Genomic DNA, 27,482 nt, shown 5'->3' with positions numbered 1-27,482 from the left:
CTCGGTGGAGAGCGAGGCGCGCCGAGTGCACTGCCTGCCGACGCCGCTGGCAGCGGGGCTGTCTCGGGAAGGCGGACCGGCGAACGCCCAGTGCCCGCGCTCGGCTGCCCGCCGCGCCTGGCTGTGCCCGTGTCAGCCTCATTCGGGACGCACAGACCATTTTTAAATCCCAAGGGCGTGGGTCAGCCTCCCCTAGGACTTCATGTCTGTATATTTCCCCATTCACTGGTGAGTATCCTATGCCCGTGGCGGGCGCCGGCTTAGTGGTGGCTGCGCGGCCCGGGCGCCTATGGGTGCCGGGCTTTGGGTTCGAGGTCAGCCGGTGGCACGGACACTGGACGCTACCCCGCTGCCCGGCCCGAGCCCCTGCAGGAGTCACATCAAGGTTGCAAAAGGTGGGGGGGGGGGGGGGGAGGTGGCTCTGAGAGCGAGCCAGACAAAGGAAGTGAACCGGGAGCCGTCACTCAAGTGATGGGAGGGTGGAGAGAGCCAGGGGTTCTGCCTGAACCCCACCCCCATCCTCCAGTGAGACCCCCTATGCGGAGGGCTGCCGGAGACCCGCCTGCCTCCTGGCGCTGAGGTCGGCTGTCCTCGACCCCTTCCCCTTTTCCTTTTTGTTTGCTTGCAAGCCTCGACGTGGAGGCCGGACGTAAAGGCTGCAGCGGGGCCGAGCTGGTGCAGCCTCCGGATTTGCAGAGCTCTGGGGAATGGGGGCGGGGGACGCTGTCCTCACACTTAAGCCACAAGCAGCAGCTGGGCACGCGCGCACCCTCTCCACCCTTGCCCTTCCCATACCGCCCCCCCCCCCAAATAGATACGTCTTTTAGGGACCGGGGCTGGAGAGAAGCCATCCTTACTGTGTGCCAGGTTACCAGAAGCCAGGACCGAGCTGGGGTGGGCAGATGTTTGCCCCTAGCCCGCGATCGGGGCGAGGAAGGATGGGGAGTAAAAGCTCCTGGTTGCTCGGACGTGAGCGCCGGCGGCTCAGCTTCCTCCTTTCTGAGCTGGGGGTAGAGGAGGGGCGGCAGTAGGGGGCCAGCGCCTGCGACCTAGGGCACAGGCTCGCTCTCAGGTGCGGGCACAAAGAGCTCAACGGGTTGGGGACAGGGGTGGACTGCCGGGAGGGGGCCGGGGGAAGCGGGCTGAGGTCGGGTTCTGTCCACCCCTGCATCTGGCAAGTTCATGCTTCTGGCTTCAACTTTGGGGGCCTGTTCCTCACATCCAAGAGAGGACCGAACACCCCTCCACCAGACCACAATTGCCCTGTGGATGCTCCTCTGGCCCTCTTTTTTTTTGGGGGGGGGGGGCGTAGGCGGCAGCCTTTCCGGGAAATTGCCTTTGGAAGTCCCGTCCTGGTTCCTGAACCTAAACTTGTTCTCCAGACCAGCATCTTCTCTTAGTCTCCCCTCCCCCATCCCAGCCTGGCTGTTTAGAGAGAGGACTGAACCCTCACAATGGAATCAATTCCCTGTCCCTGAGACTTCAGTACCCCTCTTTCCTGGGTGTTCTCAGTTCCTTCCTCCTTGGTACACAGACGGCAGGGTGTCTTGTGGGTGAGGGTTTGAAGGCTGGTAGAGGCTTGTGTCTCTGCCACCTCAAAATTTAGAAAGGCAGATGGCATTAGGACCGTGTGTGTGTATGCATATATATCCTCAAGGAATTGGAAGTTTAGGGTTCTTCTATTGACTAGCATTTCGTAGTCTGCAACACTTCTTTTCCCTAGACTACGGCTTTGACACAATCATGGCATGCATTAAGATTAGCCTCTCAGGAACAAACAGGGCACCTGTGGCTCAGTGGTTGGACCACAGTTTTCAAGATCGTACAGCTCTTGAATGACAGAACCTAGAGCAGAAACTCTTGGCTTCTGTTTCTAAACCTGATATTAATCCTCCCCCTTTCTCTCTCTTCTACCCCCCCTTTCATACTTTGGTTCTGGAGGCTTGAAATCAGGGCCCAAACATTGATCCTGAGCATTTTTCTCAAGGCTAGCACTCTATCTCTTGAGCCACAGCTATAATTTCAGAGGGTGTGTGTGTGTGTATGTGTGTGTGTGTGTATGTGTGTGTGTGTGTGTGTGTGTCTCACAGATGTTCCTGCGGGGCTGGCTTTGAACCTCCATCCTCAGATCTCAGCTTCCTGAGTAGCTAGGATTACAAGCATGAGCCCTGGGCACCCAGCTCCAATGGCATTTCATTTTATTCTATGTAGTGACAAAGAAAATGAAGACTCTGCTGTCCCCTGTTTTCTTAGATATCATCTCGCTAATGCCCACCTCACCTTTTTCCTTTTTAAACCATTTGCACCGACACAATGGTGAAAATAGTAGGTGTTATGTAGCTGGCACCTGTTGTGTTTGGCATTATGTGTTATGGGAATCTTGTTTGTTCCCATGGCTGTGCAAGGATAATGGGACATTTGTATCCTTCTTAGAGAGTACAAAGCACTTTCACATGTCAGCCATTGGTGGGCCAGCTTGGCCCCTCTGGAAATTTCCTTTGCAACCAGAGTCCAGGTTTCCTTAAGGCTTTTTAATCCAAGTGATGTTGTTCAAGCTATGAGCGTGCAGCTACCCACGCTGAGGCGAGGGAAGAGGGTTGGATGGCAGATGAGAAGCTGGCTGAAAAGCTGACCCCTTGGGGACTGTACGTGGGACATTTTGCTAAAAGGAGCACCAAACAGACAGACGTATGGGGAGACAGCATGACTGGGCTTTGTTTCCCTGTGGCTGGCCTGTTATTGTGATTATGTAATAATTATATGGACTTTCTCCTTGGAAATTTATGTGAGGATTATTTTTATTCTAGATGGAGGAGGGAAGGGTGACCTGACTCAATTGGCTTTAATATGAACACTTGACTCAGCTACCTACTGTTGTGGCATTTTTTGGTTTTTAGTTCATCAATGGAAAGAAAATCCAGGGTTATCCTATCACCCTTTGTGGGAGGGGACTACAGTGTAGAGGCGAGGAGGGTAAAGGAGCTTTGCACAATGGGCATTGCTAATCCATGGTACTGTAGGCCTGGAAGGTGCTTCCTTTCATGTAAGCTTATTTTGCTGCTGTGAGCTCTGATTTGGGCACCTCTTTCCCTGTCCCCAGACAGGGCTGTGGTCTCAGAGCCACAGATATGCTGAGAGGAGGAATGTAAGAGTGAGCGTGTGTTGACTTTTGCTCTGGGTTTCTTGGCAGCCCTGACTATCTGAGATCAGCTGAGATGACTGAGGTGATGATGAATGCCCCATCCATGGAGGAGATTGGCCTCAACCCCCGGAAGGATGGTCTTTCCTATCAGGTGAGTTAAGCACTAGGTTCCCTCTGATTCCTTAGAGCCTGGTGGCTTTTGTTGGGATTGGAGGCTGACTGGTTTTGTGTCCCAGAGACACCTATGAGAGCTGTGTGACTCCAGGACAGTCCCAGAATACCAACTAACCAGGGGTTGTTGATCTGCAAAGTGGGGAGCAATTATATGATGTGTGATAGAGGATAAAGATGCAACATGATCAGAGTGTAGGTTTAAGACATTTGTAATGCCCGGGACATGTAAGGGTCTAGCAGACATTAGCTGTCATTATTAATTAGCCATCTTGGCGCTGAGAAATCTCATTCACATTGGCAAAAGTGCATTCGGTTCAGACCAGCGCTTCCCTTCCCAGCCATGCCTGGAGCAGGAGAAACATAGCTGTGGGGAGGAGGCCCTTGGGGGAGGGTAGTGACTGTCAAACACTGTCTGCCTCCTCAGGGTTGTGACTGAGCTGCTTAAGAGTTGAAAAGGAAGCTCTCTCAAGGTATGCTGTTACTGGAATCTAGCACATGGAACATCTTGAATGCTAGATCCAAACTGCAGAAAGACCACAAAAAGGGAACAAAGCAACTTCTCCACTCTCCTTGTCCAGTGCTCTTCTAGGCTTGGCATGCCTGGCAGGGGTCAGGGCACTTCAGTCATCTCTGGGGTAGAGAACTAGTTTGGGATTTTTGTGGAGAGTTTTTGCCAGGCACCAGTGGTTTATGACTATAATCCCAGCTATTCAGATCTGAGGATCATGGTTTGAAGTCAGCAGGGGCAAGAAAATCTGAGAGACTCCTACCTTCAAATAACTGGCAAAAAGCCAGAAGTTGAAGTGTGGTTCAAGTGGTACAGCACCAGCCATGAGCAGAAAAAGCTAAGCAAGAGTGTAAGTGCCTAGGTTCAAGCCCCACTACTGGCAAACACAAGCAAATAAATTTAATAAAGAGTGTTTGAGGAGAGAGGAATCTGTATGTAAGGGAAGATGTTTGTCCTATCTCCAAATTATGAACTCTCACCCTGCTTTACTGATGAGGACATAGGCCCAGCCTGAGTTAAGGACATGGATCTTTTTACCCCCAAAGCTTTGCTCTTCAGATGTGTCATGCAGCTGCACCTTGGATTGGTTCAGATTGTAGTCTAAAGCCATCTGGTTGGTTATTCCCAAAAGTGGTTCCAGGGGCATTGATTTCATAAAAGATAGAAACAAGTAGGAAAGCTAGAATGATGGGAAGAAAGGACTCAAAAGGAGCCAAAATGAAAACTAAGGCTGGGACCTAACTTCAGAAATGCTTGGGAGGGTCAAGGTGGCCCCTTTGTTTTGTGTCGGTGGAGTCAGGCCTGTCTTACAGGTTGTTAATAAGGATCCTGTGGCTGCAGAAGTAGGAGTGAAGAGGGCTGCTTTATCTGGGGCTGGTTTCATGTGCTTCTCCATCAGAATAGGTCAAGGAAGACAGTCGAGGGCCCCATGGCCCATGGGGAGATACAGGACTTTCCTGGGTTTTTTTTGTACAGTAATTTCCAAGCCTCTGAGTCATATGAATCTCTTCATGGTGACAGGTAAGGTTTTCTTTCAGTTCTGGGTTCTAGATTTCCATCACAGAACCTTTCCAAATACAGTCATCAGTAAATATTACATGAACTTCTGTTCTCTTAAACATCAACCAGAGACTGCAGGGTAGTCTTTTAGAACTTCAGGTCCTTCAGGCCCTTGTCTTAGATCTGAGGATTATTAGCACAAGTGACCAAGAAGGAAGAAGGGTTGAGTTGGGGCTCAATGGCCAGAGAAAAACAAAATCATGTCTGGGCTCTTGAGATATCTTTAAGCAGCACACAAGAAAAAAAAAGAAAAAGAGCCTCAAGTCTTTCTGTCCTCGTGATGCTGGCTTTAGGTACAATTCTCTCAGTCCCTGAGAAATCTGTCCCTCTCTCCTGAAAGGGGTGCACTGCCCAGTACCTCAAGACCTTATCTGGAACTTCAGATCACTACTATCATGGGAGGATTTCAGAAAGGGCTCTTGGTTACCTTGGTGTGGAATGAAGCTTATTGGGCCTTTTCCATGTGGAACCTGCCCTGCTGGCTACTTCCACAGGGCCCAGGGCTTGGGTAGGAAACTAGCATGCATATGAATTTGTAGAACACAGGCAATGTAGTCGGTCAGTCAGGGGTGGACTATAGGAAGCTATGGCTATAGGTTCATCTCAGTGTAAGCTGTGCTGATGCAATTGGATGGACAGAAGCTTAGAAGGTGTGGGACAATGAGATCAGGGTAGGGTTTTAAAGGAAAATGAGGACCTGGAGGGGGTATCTCCACATGTCATGTATTTTGTTGAGGCTTCCAATCTCTCTTGGCTGGCTCTTGTTTATACTAAGTGAGGAGCTCTGCAATGAGCAGGTATAACAACTTTCAGTGGACTCTGCGCCCCTCAAAGCTAGTGATATCCAACTAAAAGCTTTTCACTAAAGCCTGGAGATTGGCTGGGCCTGGCCCTTGAGCTGAGTCTATCACCATGCATACTTGGGCTTGGCTCATGGCAAGGAATCTCAGAGCTCTGTTCTTGGCTTTCCTCCTGAGGATAATAATAGTATGTAGCGTTTTCTGAGACCTACTTTTCCAAGGAACTGAGAGAAGGAAGGAGACATTAATCCCGACTTGGCATATGAACAGAATCTCAAGCTTTGTGATTTGACCTTGGAACAAGGTCATCAACTATAGGACCCGATGGAATTTGTCAATCCTTGCCCCCCACCTTCTAGCCCTACTGGGAATGAAGCCTTCCTGATTTCTCTCTGCTGGACGTGACCTTTCTTTCAGTGCCTGTGGCATTTTGTACTTCTCAATGATGCTGTACTAGATTTCAATGATAATGGACCCACGTCACCTTCTGCTTACCTGGTCACTGAGAGCAAGGGATAACTTACTGTTATCTTTGTACCTTTCAGCTGTCACTCTTTCCCCTTCCTCAAGATGCCCGGCATCTTCACCTGGAAGGTGCTGGGCGTGTAGGCACCCATTACTTCTGCCCTACCCTCCGACCCACGTCTGCCTGGGCTCCTCCAGATATATGCTTTTTTATGTCTTGAAAGATTCAGATTAGTCCACCTACTATCCCCTAAAAGTTAGTGCCATATTGTGAGCATTTAGAAAAGTCTACAGAGCCTGTGTCTTGTTTTGTCTATATAGCCATTCAAACAAATGAAACCCATGTTTGCACAGTTATTTGGCACGAATTGTGACACCTCATGGAGTGGGTGAGTAAATGGTTACTAGAAAGTCTGAGAACATGTTGGGCGGGCTGTAAGCAGCAGCCAGCTCTCAGAGATGAGTGGGAGGATCATTTGTGTTCACCAGAGCTGCAGCACTCTCTCTGTCTCTCTTCTCTGTCTGTCTCTCTGTGTGTGTCTGTCTGTGTGTCTCTCACTCTCTCTGCACCTTGTTCCTGAGCACCAGCCTAGGAGACAGGAATGTCTGTATCCATCCCAAGAAAGTCACTGGCTACATGGTAGAGCCTGCTCTTTCCATGGCTCTAGGTCTTTAAGAATATGGTGTTTGGGGCTGAGGACGTAGCTCAGCGGTAGAGCCTTGGTCAAGCATGCCCAAAGCCCTGGGTCCAAGCCCTAAGAACTACAAAAAAAACAAATAAACGCAATAGTATTTGAGAACTTGTCTCTCTCCACGGGGCTTCTTCCATACTATGCCCAAATTGGTCTGGGCTCTAGAAGAGAAGAGTCCTGGGAATTTGCCTGTAGAAACCCAAGGGGCTCTGGCATGCTGGTCGTGTATAGCTGCTACTCTTGGTCAGGTGAGAATAGGGTTTCTCCTTCAGGAGGCTCCATGCAGGGCTCCCAAGCCCAGTGTATAGAGTAGATCACAGATCTTCCTTTTGATTACAGAGCTAGTGGTTCGTCAACTAAGGTACAAGGGAGAGAAACTGGGCAGGAGAGAGAGCACTGGGATGACCTTTCTTTATGTTCACCTATATTTGCTTCTTCCAGCTCCAAGAGTTGTAGCTCTGTTCTGGGGACAGAGATGAAGGATCTGTGTGGCCCGAAGGACTAGGTCTTCAGTCAGCTGCTTTCTCTGCCCCCTCCCTCTGTAAGGGCAGTGGCTTCTCTCTAAGGACAGACCTTTCATGATCACAAACTTGCTTCCTATCTTTATAAGCCTGTCTGCATTCATTTTTTTTAATGTACCAGTACTGGTACTTGAACTCTGGGCATGGATGCTGTCCCTTAGCTTTTTTCACTTAAGGCTGGCACTCTACCACTTAAGCCAACTAATTGGCGACTAATTGGAGATAAAAGTATCACAGACTTTTTTTTTTCTTGGGCTGGCATCAAACTGCGATTTTCTGACCTCCGTTTCCTGAGTTGCTAGGATTACAGGTGTGAGCCACCAGTGCCCAGCAGTCTGTGGGAACTCTTGAATCTAGCTTCAGTGTGTATCATAGCATCTGGAGCAGCAAAGTCTGACCCTTTTATCTGTAAGTGCCCCTCTGATGCCATGCAGCACACCCAGGCTGACATAAGGGCAGACTCTGCCTTCTTTAGCACTGGTTAGGTCCTCAGGAAGGTTTCTGCTCCAACCTCTCTTCCTCCAGACTGGACATAACTTACCAGCTACATTTGTGTCCTCCTCTCCCCTTGGATCCTTGGTAGTACCCCTTGTGTAGTCCAGAGTTTTGGAGGCCGTGGCAAGCAGCTGTGTGCACACAAGTCCCATGGTCTCCAGGAAATCATCTTTCACAACACCAGACTTTAAAAAGCCTCGGTTGTCCCTGGGGAGACATAAAGCTAAAATTCCAAAGGCCTTGGCAGGAGACGGTCAGCCAAAGACACGACAAGTTACTGGAATGGGGACAAGTTTTCTTTCTCCTATCCTCCTTATTCCCCCCCTCCACCTCTCTTCTGGGTAGAAATCATAGTGAAGGGTTTACAGCAGGCAGTTAGGACCATGGGGGTCGGAATTACAAGGTGCCTCCTTCTCTTAGTGGCACTGGCCCTTACACAGCCACTGCCTGTCTTGTTTATACCAGGTTCATGCTGTCCGAGGGTCCAGTGTCTTCTCTCCTGTGCTAGAAGCCTCAGCATAAATATGTTCATCGTTGTGGATGACCCCTGGATTAGGGCCTGTGGAGGGCTGGGAATGATTCCCCTAGGAGACTTCTCCCTCTCCCCCTGCCCCTCCCCATGCACACAACAGGAGGTCTGTGCATAGCCAGCAAGAGAACAAGCGTTCTTCACTCCCCAGCCAGTGTGCACACTGGAGCCATACAACCGGCTCCTCTCAAAGAGCCTGTGTTGGGCCGATGGCCTCCCTCTCCCCATAGCTTCGCATCCATCCCACTGCAGAGGGGCTGTGTCTTAGACTCTACTGTGTCCCTACAATGTTGAGCACACAGCCCCTTAATGAGTGCAGAATGATGGATTAAGCTCTTCCTCTCTCCCTTCTCTGCACTGACAATGATCTTGTACTTAGGGAGATTCCACAGCAAAGGTTTTTATCAAACTGAATCCCCCTCCCTCACTCCCCCAGTTCACCCAGTCTCTTCCATTGGATAAGAAAAAGGAGGATTGTACCACGAGGAAAAGAAGTGCTTTGGGGTGGTGAATCTTATGACGGAAGCCAAGTGCTATTCCTGGGTGTCTCGCAAATGTCCTAATGTCCTGAGCTGATCTTTCAGGGCAGAGTGCTGAAATAATCCTCAGAGAATATGAAGACAAGCCCTCATTCATGCAGGGTTAAGCCTTGGGGTGGGGGTGGGGGTTCTTTCCTTTCCAGTCTTCTGTCTGCCTCTCCCCTGTGTCCATAAATCAAATCCTGTGTCTGCTGCTTGCTTCCCTCTACAGCCTGGAGACCACTCCTGGTTGCTCAAGCCCATCTTGGACAAAATGTAAATGTGCTTGAAAATTTCCCAAAGTGTTGTCAAAATAAGCATCATGATCTCCAGGGGACTGGGGGAGGGGGCTGTGCATGGGGACGGGGATGTCCCTGCTTTCCCCGTGGCTTGTCCGTTTTGATAAGTTGTTTTTAAAAGGCTCTTAAGCATCTAGCTGAAAGAAGAAATGATGGTGTCAATGGGAAGGAAGGTTCTGGATGGACCCAATCATCCAGAGATGGTTGATCTCTGGACCTGACTTTTCTCTTAACTTGGTTTGGGGGGAGTTTTCTTGATAAAGTATATATTTTAATTTTTTAAAAAAAGTATTTTGGTAGTACTGGTTTTTGAACTCACTGGCTTGTTTGCTCTGCTGGTACTCTCCCATTTCATTCACGCCTCCAGCCCCATTTGCTTTAGTGTTAGCTTTGAGATAGGGTTTCTTGCTTTTGCCTCAGTCAGCCTCAAGCCAAGATCTTCCTACTTCTGCCTCCCAAATAGCTGAAATTAAAGGCATGTGCCGCCATGCCTGATCTCAACTTATTTTTAATGGAAATTAGAAAAGCATACAGTAGTTCAAAGAGAAGAAGAAAAATAAAACACTGTGTATTGCTCTCTGAATACTAAAATATTTTGATACATCTACTTGTAACTTTTTTCTATGCACTCATATTTTAAAAATAAAGTTGAGGTAATACTGCATCTGGTATAGTGATCCTTTTTTCATTTAATATAATGTTGTGACTATGTTCTTCACGTTTAGTTTTCTTTGTAAAATAGTATTTCATCTTGTATATACCCTTCTAATTACTGAATATTTAGGTTGTGGCATATTTTGTTCTTCTAAGGAACAATGTTTTGAACACCATTTTACATAAATTTTTGCACAGGCTTGATTTGTTTCCTTGAATTAATTCCTGGAGGTAGAATTTCTGATTCAGAGAAACTCAACATCATTAAGCCTCTTGATTATGTATTACTGTAAAAAAAAAAAAAGAGTTTATCAAAACACTGAGCTCCTAGCTTTGAAAGCTCTAGCAAACAACAGCTCAGGGCTGTAACATCTATTGAGATGGGGTAATGATTGAGGAGCACTGTGTACTGAGTCAGAAAGGTGTTTGGTTATTTCAGAGTGTTTCAACACTATTTATCTTCCTGTAGTTTGTTGTTTATTTCAAGCATAATGATAATGATGATGTTGAAGCCAAATTCAGTCACGATAGGCACACGGACACACACTGTGTGTCTTTTTTATACTATTAACAGCATTGAAGTACTGCATAACTTTGAAAAACCCAAGCTTGGCCAGATGCATGTTTAATCCAATGAACTACTATGGGGTTCTAGGGACTTCTGGCCTGGGTAATGGAATGGTCATGGTTGAGACATTGCTTCCCTAGCATTAAGACTCAGCTAGACTCTTCAAAGTAGATTGAAACATAATGGATGTCTCGAAATCACTATCCAAGGATCTTCCCCAAGTCTGCTGGTCTCCAGGTGCATATAGACAGCCCATCCCAGTGTTTAAATAGAGGCTACATACTCCTATTAGTTTATAAAGTAAATTCACGCATTACACAACTTTAGAAATGTTAGGACTATTGAATTTACTATTCACAACACCTACCACTAGTTTTACATTTATGTAGTCACAGAGTACAATTATGTTTTCTAACAAGTGAGTGAAAACAAACAAACAAACAAACATAGTAGGTACCTGGATATAACAAGAATTTGGAAAGTTGATTCTCTTGCTTTCCTGTCAAATGATACAGTACAGTTCTTTTAGGGACATTACTGCTGATACCGCAAGGGAGGTTTTTTTTTTTTCTTCAAAAGTTGTTTCTACCCTCTCAGACAGAGGCATTCATAATATTCCATTATCATTTCTGGATTTGTGTGGCCATTTGCTCCCTTGGAGGAGGCCGTTGAAGCATCCGGATCCTTCCTGGCTGTTTTGCTTGGCACGTTTGTCTCAGAGAGTTTCATGCCAAGTAACTTCTTAATAATGCTTCTGTGAATACAGCAGTAGCATTTGACCAGTGCTAAACAGGAAGATGGCTGGTGGAAGGATTCACAGAAACTTTCCAAGGGCCGAGTCAGCCGGGAGGTTTCTCAGGAAATCCATGTCCTCATCTTCAGCTTCCTCCTGTGACTGTTTTCAAATTGCCCTTCCTGAAGACAGGCTTCCATGGTTTCCTTTTCACTACCTTCCTATCAAGAGTGTCCTCCTCTTTCTTTCTTTTTTTTTTTTTTAAAGTTTAGCAGCTTTAATTATTTATTTTTATTGCAAGGTGATATACAAAGGGGCTACAGTTACATAAGTCAAGTAGTGAATTTTGAACAGTATCATCCTCCTCACCCATTTTTTCCCAGTTTTTCCTCTTCCTGATCCCCCTCCTCTGCAGGTTGTAAGGTTCATTTTCAACATGTTGTCTAGTGAGTATCACTGCTGAATTAGTTCACCCTTTTTCTCACCATTTCTGTGCTCCCCCTACCCCTCCTCAAATTGGATAAACAGATAGAAGACAAAGTGTACAGAAATAAACAAACAGCAACAAAAGGGGAAGAGAGAGAGAGAAGAATGACAAACTGTATAATAAAAAAACCTCTTGTTTCCATTTCTTGCAGTTCATTTTTATAAACATCACTTTATACAATCATATGCACATAGCTATTGAGCCTTTGTGATCCTCTTTTGGTTTCACTGTGTGAATGTTTAGAGTCCTGTTTAATTTATCATGTCCAAGTGTAATTGTTTTGTCTTTTACTATCCATTGGGTTTACTTGTAGATTTATAGGTACATTCAAATTATTACAAATGAAGGAAACCATGCAGCCTATGTTTCTTTGGGTCTGGTTTACTTCGCTTATATATATATTTTTTCCAATATTTTCCAATATATTTTTTCCAATGTCATTCTTTGTGATAGAAGCATATAATTCCATTATTTATATATACTACATTTTCTTGATCCATTCATGGACTGAGGGGCATCTGGATTGATTCCATATTTTAGCAATGGTAAACAACATTGCAATGAACATGGTTGTACTGGTGGCTTTAGTGTGGCCTGGTTTGTGGTCATTTGTATGAATGCCCAAGAGTGGGATTGTTGGTTCAAAGGAAATCTCTATGTTTTGTCCTTTGAGGAACCTCCAGATTGCTTTCCAGAGTGTCTTCCCTCTTTCTAAGGGAAGATGTACCTTCCACCTTTCTCTCACGGTGCTACCCCCAGGGTTTGAACCATTAAGAATGTCAAACAAGGGGCTGGGGATATAGCCTAGTGGCAAGAGTGCCTGCCTCGGATACACGAGGCCCTAGGTTCGATTCCCCAGCACCACATATACAGAAAACGGCCAGAAGCAGTGCTGTGGCTCAAGAGGCAGAGTGCTAGCCTTGAGCGGGAAGAAGCCAGGGACAGTGCTCAGGCCCTGAGTCCAAGGCCCAGGACTGGCCAAAAAAAAAAAAAAAAGAATGTCAAACAAATGTTATGGTCTAGGTATCTCTCTGAGGCCCATCTCTCTTTCACAGTAAGAAACTAATCCACTGAAAATTTACCTTTGTGTTTATTAATTATTGTGATATATTCATTGGTCATTTTGGTACTCTTAGCTACAATAAGCTAATCCAGAACTTTTTGTTGTTTTGATTTTTAAATTTTTATTTATCTTTAAATAGTTGTACAAAGGAGTTGCCATTTAACAAAGCAATTTATAAGTACAGTGTACCTCAGTCAGTGTCACCCCTTCAATATTCTCACCTACCCTTCTCAACCCACCCTTTCCCTTACTTTTCTTAATTGTTTAGTATATACATTGAATTCTTGACTGCTCTATGCTCCCCCTTTTCCTCTTTATTCATCTACTCCTCTTCTCTTGGTCCCATATTGTTTTGTTTCAAGACATAGTCTTTCTGTGAAGTCTAGGCCGCCCTTGAACTTGCCACGTAGCTGGCCTGAACTACTGATCTTTCTGTTTTAGCTTCCCAAGTACCAGTACTGGGATTGTAGGTATGCACCACCATACCCAGCTTCAGAATTATACCACAGAAGCCACACCCCAGCCCTAGAATTCTTCTGACAAAACCTTAAGGTCACTGGAATTATGAATATGTCAATTTATATACATAAATAGATATTCTTATTGCAGAGAACTATAGAAAGCTAATGGCTAAACAACACAGATATATATATATATTATATTAAGAAATATATCACATTAAGAAAAAAATATCTGCCAGGAGCTGGTGGCTCATGCCTGTATTTCTAGCTAAGATCTGAGGATCACAGTTCAAAGCCAGCCCAGACAGTAAAGTCCGTGAGACTCTTACCATCAATTAACCACCAGAAGACTGGAAATGGCACCATGGATCCAGTGGTAGAGCACTAGCCTCAAGCTGAAGAGCTCAGGGACAGTGCCCAGGCCCAGAATTTAAGCCCCACGACCAAAAAAAAAAGAAAAGAAAAAAAAAATCTGTGGCATAGAGGAGAGTTTCTGGTAGAGAAATAATGCTTTAAGACTTAAGTATTGGACTTCATGAATTTCTTAATAGATGATATTCTATCTTAAATTTCTTTGGTAATTATAACCCATTAAGCTCATTAAAAAGAGTGTTACTGGGCTGGGAATATGGCCTAGTGGTAAAGTGCTTGCCTTGTATACATGAAGCCCTGGGTTCGATTCCTCAGCACCACATATGTAGAAAAAAGCCAAAAGTGGCGCTGTGGCTCAAGAGGTAGAGTTCTAGCCTTGAGCAAAAAGAAGCCAGGGACAGTGCTCAGGCCCTGAGTCCATGCCCCAGGACTGGCAACAAAAACAAAACAACAAAAAAAGAGTGGTACTTGGTGCCAGGCTCATGCCTGTATCATGGTTAGGGGCCAACCCGGGCAGGAAAGCCCATGAGGCTCTGATCTCTACTTAACTACCAAAAAGGTGAAGTGGAGCTGAAGATCAAATGGCAGAGTACTAGCCTTGAGCAAAAAACAAAACAAAACAAAACAAAACACACCCCAGGACAGCACCCATGCTCTGAGTGCAAGTCCCAGTACTGGCACACACACAAAATAGTGGTATACACACTTCATTTTGAAGTGTTAATATTTATAATATAGTGGGGAATTTAGGACATGCAAATAGAGATGCTCTTGTTTTGGAGAACACATAGACTAAGAGTTTAGGAACACTGGGTATACACTCTCCCTGGAATCAGTACTCTGGTACTATAGCCTCTTAGAACAGAAGGCAGCTTTGAGAATGGACTGCCCATCTGGACATGGGTCATCCTCTACAGTCACATTACATTAGATCACCCAGGAGTGGCTGGGACATCATCAGTGACAATGAGCTCAGGACTTCCCAGGTGAGGGAGTGAAAGAACCAAAACTCCAGACAGCTGGCTCCTGACCTTGGCTTTGCTGATCTCTCTGCCATAGGCAACTCATGTCATCTCTTTGGAGCCTGATTTGAAGGATGAGTAATGAAGTGGAATCCTTTAATCTGATTCTAGATTCTCACCTTGGATGGAGGAAAGTATTTCTCATATCCTCCTTTGGACAGGTTTGAAGGCATCTTATTTTGTGCTGGTAGTAGGGGTTGAACTCAGGGCCTCACGCTCTCGCTTGACTTTTTTTCTCAACTCTGGTGCTCTACCACTGGAGCCACACTTCCACGTCCAGCTTTTGCTGGTTAGTTGGTTAATTGCTTGGTGCTTAATAAGAATCCCTCTGATTTGCCTGTCCAGGCTGGTTCTAAGCCTCAACCCTCAGTTCTCAGTAGTTGGGAGTACAGGCGCGAGCCGTCTATACTCATCTGAAAGCGCCTCAACTATTTTCTAGTTTTAACCTTGTCTTACATGGTTTTCTTTCTCAGGGTATTTTCCCCCCACTATGCTAAGAGATCTCAAACTTTTGGCCTCAGTACTTTTTATGTTCTTAATAATTATTTATGATCACCCAAAGAGCTTTTGTTTATGTGGATTTGTCTTTATTTATTGTTTCAGAATTAAAACATTTTTTCCACTATTACTAATTCATTTAGAAGAACAATAAAACCATCATATGTTAACATAAATATTGGGTTTTTATAACAGTAACTATATTTTCCAAAACAGAAGATGGGCAATGAGAAGAGAGACATTGCTGAACTTTTTTGTAACTGTCTTTCATGTCTATTTTAAGGGAAGATAGCTCAATTCTCACATGTGTTTCCTATAAGCCAGTCCATTACAAGTGTGGGTTGAAGTTAGGGCCTATACAGATATGTAGTTAGAAAAAGAAGACATGGGTTCCCAGCTTTTTCAGGTATTTTGAATTTGATACTTCATCAAACCTTAAGTGGTAGTTTCTTTAAAGTCATTTGGTATCTGAAGTCTATGAATGAAGTTTTCATACTTTTGCATTAAAATTCATTGGTGCAGGGTTGGGAACATGGTTTGGTGATAAGATGTTTGTTTACCTAGCATACATGGGTTCTGTCTCTAGCACCTCTCTACAACAACATTCATTCATCTGGATTGCAGTTTTATTGAATCTTTTACCCAGACTTGGTTTTGTAGTATAATGCACTGTTCATTTGAAAAACAAATCAACTCACTGAATTATTCAGATGTCTTGGTGTTGACATATCTCATTTTGTAATATTAAAATATTAATATTTGTTAATATTTCCACTTGTCTCATCAGAAAGCCCACAAGTATTACTAAGCTGATGCAAGTCTAGTTGTCCTTTGAAAACCCCATTTTTCAAATCATTGGTGACAAATAATTATTACTCGTCTTTCTTGAAGTGACAAGTTCACTGGGTTCATTCTGGAGAAATTGGCTACCAAATGCCCAAGTTGCTAGCCATTCTTTCAAGTCACCATGGCACTCCATTGAGAAAGTGGCTAGTTCAGCTTGCAACTCAGTCCTGCAAGTGCTTTGTTGGTCTTAGGAACTCAACACCTGAGTAAGCAGAATACTTTATTTCAACATTCTGTTTTACCATTCACTACTATAAAAGTGACCCACATGTAAGATCCGATATTCAATAAAGATTGTCTTTACTGATGCACTAAGGGCATGAATGGGCCTGAAAGCACATTGCATTTTGCTTTTCTTTTTTTAAACTGTGGAGTTAATGTTTGTGGGATCAGCATGATTTGCAGCCACTGCATTCATTCTTGCAAAATCACTAGTGTCATTCCTTGTTGCTTTTTATACTACTCATGCTTTGCTAGTGTGCTGCTGATGTCTTTGGAAGTCAAGTAGCGACTGTGAGATAGAGCTGCAAAGAAGGCCTAAAAAAGCAGAAAAAGAGTTATTTTCACTCAGGGTGACCTTGGAAGATATGGCAGGATGAAGAAGGGTTCTCTGGACAAGGTTGGGAAGGCTTTATGATAAGAGGGGAGTAGGGTCTGATCGTAGGACATTTGGATACTATTAGTGTAGGATAGAGAAAGATCTAGAAGACTGGTGACTTACCTTCTTTCACTGATGACACAAGTTAGATGCCGGTTTCTGAAGTCGTCTACATCAGATAACTATTGCTTTCTTTGTTTCTGCCCTGCCTAGACTTTGGGAAACTTCTCTCACAGTAGGAAATCCTCATCTGTTCTCTGGGTTCGGCATTATCAGTAGCGATTAGTATTAATTAATTGGAATCTGGAACTCCTGCCTTTCAGGATGGGTACGTGTTTGAAAGATGTTTATGAAAGATGGTGTTTATCCCAAGGATTTCCTTTTCTTTCAAGTTTCCTGGCTAGAGGCTTAAGCACCTTTGATTCAAAGGAAGGAGGTTCAGCAGTTGCTGTAAAGCCCCAATCTCTGCTCAAGTGCCCTGAGGATTAGAGGCTCCAGGGAAGGGCAGGACAGAATGAGGTGGATATAGTCCCAGCTCAGGGAAGTGGGTTGGTCAGTGAGATCACTGGCATTGGAGCAAAGGTGGGTTCTCCCCTACTATCCCTGACTGGCATGCTACTCCTGTGTTATAATTCTTTCTGCTCTTACCAGTCACATGCCACATGAGAAACCACTAAGATGCAAATAGTACTAACAATCTGGTGATATGAAAATAGTGGGAGGCAAGTCTTCCAAAGATCTTGCCTTCCTTTATGGTCAGGGGCAAAGTGCAGGGTATAGTTCCCCTGAATTAGCTGCTGCTCATTCATTCTCTCCTTAGCAGAACAGGATGCCGGGAGAAATCTGATCATTGTTACAGACCAGCCCCTCCTAGAACGCAATAAACACACAAGGCCAATCCAGTGTAATTCTCTAGGAAAAATAAACTCGGATTTGGGGAACTGGGAGTCAGAAGGAATCTGACTTTCTGGGTGCAGGTCCCTGGAGTGGTGAGCTAAGGGTAGGAACAGAAGACCCGCTGGCTTTAGGGCCTTCACAAAGAGTCCAGGGGCTGGACAATCCATGGACTTATTCAATGCTGAGGAAACAGAGGTGCTGGGAGGTAGACAGGGATGCCATAGCCATTTCTTCAATGAATCTGGCGTGGGGTTTATGAGCAAAGCCCAGAGTCCTGTTCATATGCTCCCATCCTAGGGTATGGCTATTGGTTTTCCAGGACATTCTCACTCTAGATGCTCCATGGAGACCTCAGCTTTACTAAGTTAAGAACCAGAACTAGGAACTTAGAGTTTACAGAGCATGTTCACACATACCTGTATTTGATCTTTTCCAAGGCCCTCTTAGAACATTAATCTGAATTTACAGAGGACAAGAGGAGAATGGGCTGCCTCTCAATATTCAACATCAGTATCTACTCTGAAAACACTGCAAAGTGCCAATGTGTTTGTGTGTGTGTGTGTGTGTGTGTGTGTGTGTGCTTGCATGTATGTGCGCTTGCCTGTATTGCCAGTCTTGGGGCTTGAACGCAGGGCCTGGGTGCTTCCCTAGCCTTTTCACTCAAGATTGGTTCTCTACCACTGAGCTGCAGCTCCACTTCCAGCTTTGTAGTGGTTCACTTAGATAAGGGTGTCACGGACTTTCCTACCCAGAGTGGCTTCAAATTGTGATCCTCAGATCTCAGCCTTCTGTGGTGACTAGGATTACAGGTGTGAGCTGCTGGGGTACCTGGCTTCAATTTCTTCATTTCTCTCAGGAGGCCACTGAGGCTCTAAAAAGGCACAATGATTTGACGATGGTTGCAGGGATAGGAAGAGAGGGGCCAAGGTAAAAGCAGAATTTTTCAGGCTCCTGGCCCACTTGTGGGCTGGTGATTTTCCATAGCAGCTTTGGGGTTGATTCTTTGTTCTTCTCTGCAATTGGAGAGGGTAGAGGCTTACTGTGTGGTTTTGTGCCCAGTGCCTTAGGGAACTAGCCAGGCTGTTTCTCCCAAGCCCTCTGCCCTCCTTCCCCCCTCCACCATCCCCGCCCCCCCCCTCCAGCGCTCCTTTCCCCTGTTCTTCCCCAGCTAAGAGGAGCCGGGTGTTCAGGCTGCCAAGGGCTCAGTTTGCAGAGCTGGTAATTAGCTCTTTGTGTCCAGTTAACCACCTTTCATCTCTTCCACCTGCTGGTGTCTGCTTTCCCTATCAGCATCAGCCCTCCGTGAAGCCCCTCCACCCTCGCTGCAGCCGGCTCAGCTTGCTTGTCAGAAAAGGCGGCTGAGGGATGCACACACAGGCAAGGGTGGCTCTCACTAGAATTGCTCACATTTTCCACACCTTTTGCCAAGCATTTTTCTCCTGTCCCCACCCCAGGGGCAGCCAGGTTTAGGTCACCTGGTTTTGAAGCAGACAACTGATAGCCAGCCCTCCAAATTTGGGGCCTTTGGAAACTTGGCATTGCCTTTCATTTCCCTTCTATGTATGAAATGGGAGCTGGCTTACCTGTGACTTTCAGACCCAAGTGAAAACTTGCTGATGGATTAGTATTCTCCAGAGGCTTGTCCCCAGGCCCCTAGTTTTCTGCTGTGAGGTCACCTGTTTGCGCCAGCCAACTAAACACCCTGAGTCTTTGGGATAGCTCTTCCTTCCTTGTCTTCATAATTACCTCTCCAATGTAGTAACCTCCAATCATGGTTAGTTGTTTAAATCAGTATTAAATTTATGTTTAGGTTAAGCCATGTATAAGTTCATATTAATGACATTCAGTCACACTTCAAGTGCTCAGTAGCCAGCAGGTGACTGATAAATGTCTGCTTGTTGGACACTATAGAATATATTTTCATTACCACAGAGCCTTTTGCAGGATAGCACTGACTTCTATTAGAAACTCCAAAATACTAGTTTCCCCACTCCATCTCACAGGCTGTCTGGCTCCTTGATCATCCTGAATCCCGCTTGACCTTTCACAGGAATTTGCTTGAGTACTCAGAATGTGAGAACTTACTGGGATTGGGGGCCACCTGACAAAAGTTGCCTCTCCAGAGTTGTCCCCGGTGAAATTCACTGTCACCAAGGCTGCTATTCATGCACACTGGGGCACACAGGACTCAGTGAGTTTAGTGTTATTGACAAGACTTTATTCTATTTGCAAAGGAGGGGCTGGGTGGCCCATTAGTTATGCCCAAGCCCTCCACCGAGGTAGCCCATGTGACAAATGAAGCCAGCAATGGTGACTGGGTGTAGGGCTGGGAGAATCACAGCTGGAGATGGATGCTTCTAGAACTGCCTTGCCCCAGGATGAGGGTAAAAAAATACTTTTCAGAGCTTCCTCATCTTTCCTTCTAACCCTCTTAGAGAAACGTCTGTGCTGAGAAAGAAAGATTCTCTCTCTCTCTCTCTCTCTCTCTCTCTCTCTCTCTCTCTCTTTCTTTCTTCTTGACTTTCTGCAGTTTCCAGAAGCAGTTGCTTTTTTGGAACAGGAGTCATTCTTTATTCCCTGCCAGTTCCTGTAGGCAACCAACATGCTGGACCGGCCTCAACCCTACCTGTCATGTGCTTGGCAAGTCTAGCTCGTGTTCTTTTTTTTTCCTTTTTCACTGCCTTCCCCGCCCCATCCAATTACAGTTGCAACCTCTCATTTTTTTGCTGCCTGGATGATTAAAAAGCATGACTTAGTGGAAAAATGTTGACCTCCTTAGGGTCAGCATCTTAAGCAGCTGTTGGAGATAAGATTGTTCTGGCAAAAGACTTAGCAACACTTTGTAAGACTTTCTGTCTTGTTTGCAAGGAAACCATGAGGCTGTTTGTGTCTGGGCACCTTTTTTTTTTGTTTCATTTTGAAGAGAGCAACACTTTTCAGAGGTACAAATTAGTATAATCTGATAATAAAATAAAATCTCTGATGGAAGGGTTAGAGAAATTCTGATAGTGACTTTTAAAAGTACAATTAACAAGCTTTGTTCACACACATTGTTGTTTTTTTTTTTTTTTTAAATGACTCCTACTTTGAGCAATTCAGGGAGCAAAGTTGTTTGGCAACGAAACAGTATCAGAAGTTCAATGCTCAGATTTCCCCCCAAGGAGTTCAAAGACTTATTTGTGGCATTCTTGGTATGAAAGGCATTATTTGGAGTTACTTTGATTGCTATGTTAGTATTACTCTCTCTTGCTTAGAGATTGGCTATCTACTGTTGTCCTGTTGAAAATGCTCTGGAGAAGATATTATGATTTGAATTTTGTTTGTGTCTTCAAAGCATTTCACCATCTCAGTATTTGTCAAGAACTTGTAACCCTATAATGAGACAAGAAGGTTACTTGACTCCTCAACTGGAGAAATGGAGCCTGGGTTGAGAGGACTTGACAGAAATCAATAAATAACAATCACAGTGAGGACCTCTGTTCTGTGGCTCAACTGAATATCCTCAAATGAATGCTTCCTTCAAATGCTACAGACACTTTTTAATGATATGGCCTTGAGCAAGGGACATGCCCTCTGTTCTTCAGTTTTTTGACCCAGACAATAGGAATCACTCAGCTAGGAGCTCGTGGCAGTTTATACCTGTATTCCTAGCTGCTCATGAGGCTGAGATCTGAGGATCGTGATTTGAAGCTAACACAGGTAGACAAATCCACGACTCTGATTTCTGATTAGCCAACAACAACAAAAAACTGGAAGTGGAGATATGGATTAACTGGTAGAGTACCAGTCTTAAACAAAAGAGCCAAATGAGACTACAAGGCCCTGAGTTCAAGCCCTGGTACTGGTGCACGTGTGTGCACGCATGCGTGCATGCACGCATGCGCGCACACACACAGACAGATCACTCAATGCAGACTTTGTGGAATTATTGTATATGTAGAAACTGTGCTCAGCACAAACTTCATCCATCAACATCAATAGTGTTTTACTTAAAATCCAAGTGAGAGACATATTTCTTCTCAGCATGCATTGAAATCAAATGCTCTCCACTCCTACAGTCCTCCTGTTTCTCTAACCTTGTCTTGACTCCTGCCCCATTTGCTCTTCCTTGGCTCGAGTGATCATAAGTAGAAATGGGTTTTCATGTGTCCCGCCATGCCACAGGGCAGCTCAGCCCTGGGCTTGTGGGGCCAAAGGGTGGAAGCAGAGTCAGGTGACCTTCTCCTGGATTATCTCACAGCCCTGCCTCAGGTCCTGAAGGTTTAGGTTAAGCATCTGGGAAACTCATCTCTTAGACTGAGCTGGCTCAGCTCTTGTCCTGGGGCCTGAGGCAGATGCTCCAGGCACTGACTAGGTAGTAGAGACCTAGAGTTCTTCTTACTCGGGAGAATTTTCCATCTGGAATGGGAACACTGACCCAGTAGCATCCTAGTTCATTTTTATTTTAATGCCCAGACACTGAAAAAAAAAAAAAAGGAATTAAGGTTGGAATCCTGTCTATGCTATCTAACCTTCAAAGTCTCAGACTGTTGTTGTCTTGGGGGAGGGAGGAGAGACCCCTCAGTGAGGGACATCTACAGGAACCTTTAAGCTACAGTGGTCTTTCCACTTATTGAGGAGCCCCTGGCTCACTTTCAGGGCTCAGTTTGGCAGGGGCTTTGTATTCTCGTGCCCAGGAGGGTCCCCAGAAGAAAGGAGGAAGGGCTCAAACAGCCCATAACACTCGCTCCCATGTCAGCACTTTCCCATCTGTGTGCATAGCCCAGACCAAGGACAGAACTTCGGGGTTCACCCACACAGAAGAAGAAAGCCAGGGATGGTGGTCAGCTTCCTCAGGCCTCCTTTCACCTGCCCAGGCCTGTCTCCTTCCTGGCTTGTTTTTCTTCTGGCTGCTATTATGATATTTTTTATGAGCCTTGTTAAGTCTTTAATGATGCCTGGTTGGGCAGCTGGCTTAAGGATTAATCCCCTGCAATAGGCCTTTATTGGATAAATGGTTAATAACCACTGGTCTGCAGGGATTGGGAAGCCTCTTGAGGCCTGTGATTCTCAGAAGCCCCGTGTGGCCCGTGACATGGTCAGAGTGTGACATGGCTGGGGAAAGCACTCTGTGGGGTTGGGGCATAGGAAGATTGGACGCCCTTAGTGCACCCTGGAAGTTGGGAAGGCCTGAGCATTTCTTCTACCTCTTGGGGAACCCTGTCCGCTGCCATGGATCTATCCTCTATGTTTGTCTGCCATTGTTCTCTTGCAGTGAACAAGCTGGTGACCTTGAGCAAGTCTTCTGGTCACTTTGGACCCACGCTTCTTCTTCTATCAGTGAAGATCTTGTAAGAGGTAGCCCTAAAGCAACCAAACTGTGATTGGGCAAACCTCTGCTTCCCAGATCCAGCCTCCTTTCTCCAGCCCTGGGGTGTGTCACTGAGGGTTGTGAAAGGCAAGGGAGCAGCAGCCCAGCAGATTAAGCACTTAAGCTGTTGGGCAAAGAATTGGGTCAGCTGTAGTCACAGGGCAGTGTGTGCAGAGGGAAACCACAGCACCAGACTTGGCCCTTGATTTTATAGCCTGGCTTGGGGTTTCTGCCAACTCTAAGCAGGACACACAGTAGGCACTGTAAAACAGAGACTCGTAGATGGGGCTCTGGAAAGCCAAGTAGCTTCTTCCAGATGTAGTGCTGCCAGTGAGCCTGGAGTTACTCACAGGTGATAAAGGAAGGCACCTTGGATTTTGTTCCCAGCTTGCTAGTGACTAGGGGTCCTGCCTTCTGTCTGGTTTTGGGTTGACAGCTATAGTGGGATCAGGGCCCATCTACATGAGAGGCAGGGTGGTATTGAAGAATAAACAGGAGAGTCAAACAGACTGTCTGTATGGCTTACATGTCCAAGCCTGAGATTCTTCCAGACAGCCTGAGCAACAGCCTTCTTTGACTGCCTTGGACTGAAATGAGCAATGTAAAGAAACTGGTTGTCTGCTAGGTGCCAGTGATTATTCTGACAAGAACTTAATGCTTTGGTACCTGTTGTGTGCTTTGGGCTCCAAGAATAAAATGCTTGCTGGAAAGCAAGATATGGCCCACTGTGATGACATGATTTTGAATTATTTTTATTTAGAAATAGGAAATAAAATAAGCCAACCTTTACAGTTCAGCGGCACTTCTTCCAAAACTTGCAGCTTCGGGATTCAAAACCAAGTCTGACTGAGGGACAGTGGATCCAAGACCTTTCTTCCCTACTTTCTGTCGTGTGTATCCACAGTGTCCTAGAGGCAGAGCTCAGTCTCTTATAGACTAGACAATGCCTTGTGTATATGAAGGGGAGAACTGAATTTCTCTTTTCAAATATGTTCGTGACCCAGGCCCGTGCCCTGCTTTGATTTCAGATCTTTCCTGACCCATCCGACTTCGACCGCTGCTGTAAACTGAAGGACCGCCTGCCCTCCATAGTAGTGGAACCCACAGAGGGAGAGGTGGAGAGTGGGGAGCTCCGATGGCCTCCTGAGGAGTTCTTGGTCCAGGAGAATGAGCAAGACACCTGCGAAGAGACAGCGAAAGAAAACAAGGAGCAGTAAGAGTCCCTGCAAGCTCGCCCGGGTCAGGCCAGCCAACAACTTTGTACCTGAACTTTTTCCCATCTCAATGGAAGCAGAGAGGGAACCCACAAGCTGAAAATGTCTAATGAGGCTTCTGTTTTACACCTGCAAATCACCCAGTTGGTTTTTCTTTCTTGTTTCTTTTCTAGACTCTTCTTTTTTGTGTGTTTTTGTTTTGAAATTCGTTGAGCAGTGGAGCCCTCTGGTAACTTACAAGGCCTTGTGAGAAAGGAAGCTGCTGAGAAGAGGGGTGTGGGGTGCAGGGAAGGGGTGCTGCTTCTGAGATCAGTATCTGAGCTCCCCTCCCTAGCAGCAGGAGCGTTTGGAGGAAGGGGGAACGGAAGAGGAGGCAGTGGGCTGAGAGGGATGGGCGCAAATGAGCAAGGAACTTTTGGGGTAAGCAACAACAGGCAAAAACCCAAAGTACATGTTTTTAAGAAGACATCAGACAGAGCCCCACAGCCCGGAAGTGCTCCATCAGCCTTCACCCTGACTGGAAGAGCACCAGAACCCCATGGCCTCGTCTCCAACCTCAGTGTCACCCACAGCCAGCCATTGCTTTTCCTTCAGGTGGTGTGTTGGTCCGTGGTGGAAGGGAGGAGAAGGGGCTGTGTGCACAGCTGGCTGGAAGGATGTACAAGACCCGGAAGGAAGGGCACCCTGTCTTTCCAATGGATTTGCCCCCCACCCCTTGCCGCAGGTTCCCAGAGCCCCCAGACACCTGACTTTTTTTTTAATTTTTCAAAGCAGTACTTTGAGGTTTTATTTTGCCCCTGATTTACCTCCTTTTGCTTCCCAGCACTTTGGAAGAGTGACAAGAACTCTTCCCACCACCATTGTGGGGCTCCAAGGCCACTTCCTGCTCAGGAAGGCCCTTCCTTCCACTGTCTCCCTCCCCAAACTTGCTCTCAAGGTCCCAGGAAGCAGAGGGGATGGAGGAGCTGTTCCGCTAGGTCTGCCCAGACTTCTCCTCTAGTCGTGGCAGCCAGGCAGTGGTTTCCAGCCCTCTTCTGGCTCAAAGCCCACCTGACCAGCAGCAGCAACACCACCACCACCATCACCACCACACCCACGTGGGTTCTTGCCCTGATTTCTTGTGGGACTGAGAATACAGTGAGTTTGTTGGTACAGACAGGAGGTTCTGTGCAGGTCCTTAAGAACTGGCACTGCCAAGGCAGTACTCCACAGAGATGCCAAGGCCCCTGGGCTGTGGATATGGGACAGGGTGGGGCAATAGCAGTCACCAATCGCCATATCTCCGTGCGTCTCCTCTGCATTGCTCCCAGAGTCAGGCTGGAGGAAGGCATGGGGAGCACCGTGGTGTCCTTGCGGAAGGGCGGCCCTCATCCATCCATTCCCCACCTCCCTCCCACCTGTCCCCAGCAAGGGCTGCAGTGGCATGAGGAAGTCACCTCTGCACTTGAGAGCCTCGGAACCTTCTGGAGCAGCAGATTGATCGCAGGACAGCCTCTTCCATCTCCGTTTCAGAGCAGGACTCTGTGGGCCAAGAAGTGTTCTTAGAGCCTTCCTTCGACTACATCCTGCCAGATGTCCCCCCCCCCCCCATCCCCACCCCCCTCAGGTCTCTGATAAGTCCAGGTTGACCCACCCCCACCACCCCAGCTTTGGACTTGTGTGTCTAGCTATATTTAATACCTCAAGGTCAGTGTGGCTGTGGGGACGCATCGGGGCAGGAGGATGGAGGGGTGCTCTTCACCCAGCAGTCAGCAGGCTTTGGTTCTGGGATCCCCGCCTCCTGCCTCCTCCCTCTGTCTGCCTGTGATGCACACACCGATGGCAATAACTTCTTCCAGGCTCCTCCAGGAAGCGGGAGAGGGCTGCAGCCGGCCATGCAACGAGATCTGCTTCCCCTACTCTCCTTCCCTCACAAAATGTCTCTCCCTTGCCTCCCTCTGTGGGTGGGGGGAGGGGGTCTTGCCTTTGAAATTCCCATGTTTTGGTGTCTCCTTCATCCCTGACCCTGGATCGTCTGTCCCAGTCTTGCTGTGTGGCAGGAACGTGCTTGTAAACTGAGTATCATATTGACTCTGTGTATATGTATGTGTCGGGGGTGGTTTCTTCTTTTTGCCGGTCACATAGATGGCTCTGTGCAGTCATTTGCAGTCTGAGCAGGCCAGGGGCTGACCGCTAAGGTCAGGCCCCTCCATGGTTGAGCCTTTTGGGGGTGGAGGGGACCCAGCTGCTCTCAGACAAGTGGCCGAGCTCCTGTCTGGCCTCCTCTTTTTTTTTTTTTTTTTCTCAGTAATTTGTGTGTATTCCTAATTGATTGTATTGAAAAAAAATCCTAGTATTTCAGTAACATGCCTGTTGTGAGATGAACCTCTTGTAACTTCTATTTGTTCTTTTTTGAGGCTCAGGGAGAAACTAGCATTTTTTTTTTCCGAACTACTTTTTGTCACTGTGACAGTTGTAAATAAAGTTTGAAAATGCTTTCCACTCTGGTCTGGTTTCCTTCTTTTATCCTGCTCAGTTGGAGTGGAGTCAGCTCAGGAGGAAGGCAAGTCCTCGTAATAGGCTAAATTTGGGAGGATGGAACCCCAAATGAGGTACTATATACATCTCACTGGCTGGCCCATCACTTAGCTGACAGACAGTGGTCTTGCTTTGCTGTTCCCTTCTCTTCTGTTCCTTTCCTTTTCTTCCCTTCCCTTGTACTTCTTCTCATCCTTCTCTTTCTTTCTTCTCATCTTCCTCTCCTCTCCTTTCTTTCCTGTCCTTTTTCTTTCCTTTCTACGTCAGTGGTTCTGTACTCTGGGTTCACATCAGAATAACCTGGAGACCTTTAAAGATAAACACTGTAGCTACTCCGATGACTGACCTCCGAGGATTGCAGTTTGAAGCCCTCCTGAACAGGAAACCTGGAAGTAGAATTGTGGCTCAAATGGTAGAGCACCACCCTTGAGGGGAAAATCAAATGTACAGGCCTGAGTTCAAACCCTAGTACTGGCATAAAAATAAACAAATGGGGCTGGGAATATGGCCTAGTGGTAGAATGCTTGCCTAGCATGCATGAAGCCCTGGGTTTGATTCCTCAGTAACACATAAACAGAAAAATCCAGAAGTGGCACTGTGGCACAAGTGGTAGAGTGCTAGCCTTGAGCAAAAACAAGCCAGGAATAATGCTCATACCCTGAGTTCAAGCCCCAGAACTGGCAAAAAAAAAATGGATACAAACATTAGGCCCTTACTCCTACAGACTTGGATTTCCGTCGTCTGGGGTAGGGTCAAAATATTAGTATTTTCTATAATTACTTGGGAAAGAGGTAAACCTACAGCCAAAGTTTAAACTACTCTTGTAAAGGAAGAGAAACTCAAGAATTGTTGTAAGGTTGAACACAAAGCCTGGGGTACATGTGACTGAGGTTACAGACAGAACTGATTTCATCAAGTGCCTACTGGTAGTTAAATAAGAGATGGAGCAGAGAGACAGTGGTCATTTTGACCCTCGCAGCTTGGCACTGCTTGAGTGTAA

At 46.2% G+C, this 27,482-nt stretch overlaps 1 protein-coding gene across 1 annotated transcript; it reads left to right on the top strand.

The window, feature by feature from the left end:
• On the top strand, positions 1-26,446 carry Lbh (LBH regulator of WNT signaling pathway). Its single transcript, XM_048353191.1, has 3 exons — positions 1-228; positions 3,191-3,293; positions 23,780-26,446. Exons 1-3 carry the CDS (start codon positions 203-205, stop codon positions 23,966-23,968), a joined length of 318 nt encoding a protein of 105 aa, XP_048209148.1. The 5' UTR covers positions 1-202; the 3' UTR covers positions 23,969-26,446.
• Positions 26,447-27,482: the final 1,036 nt, after the last annotated feature.

This window comes from Perognathus longimembris, chromosome 8 (assembly GCF_023159225.1).
Source record: "Perognathus longimembris pacificus isolate PPM17 chromosome 8, ASM2315922v1, whole genome shotgun sequence".
Classification (NCBI taxonomy): domain Eukaryota; kingdom Metazoa; phylum Chordata; class Mammalia; order Rodentia; family Heteromyidae; genus Perognathus; species Perognathus longimembris.
This window is presented reverse-complemented; position numbering and strand designations above follow the sequence as displayed.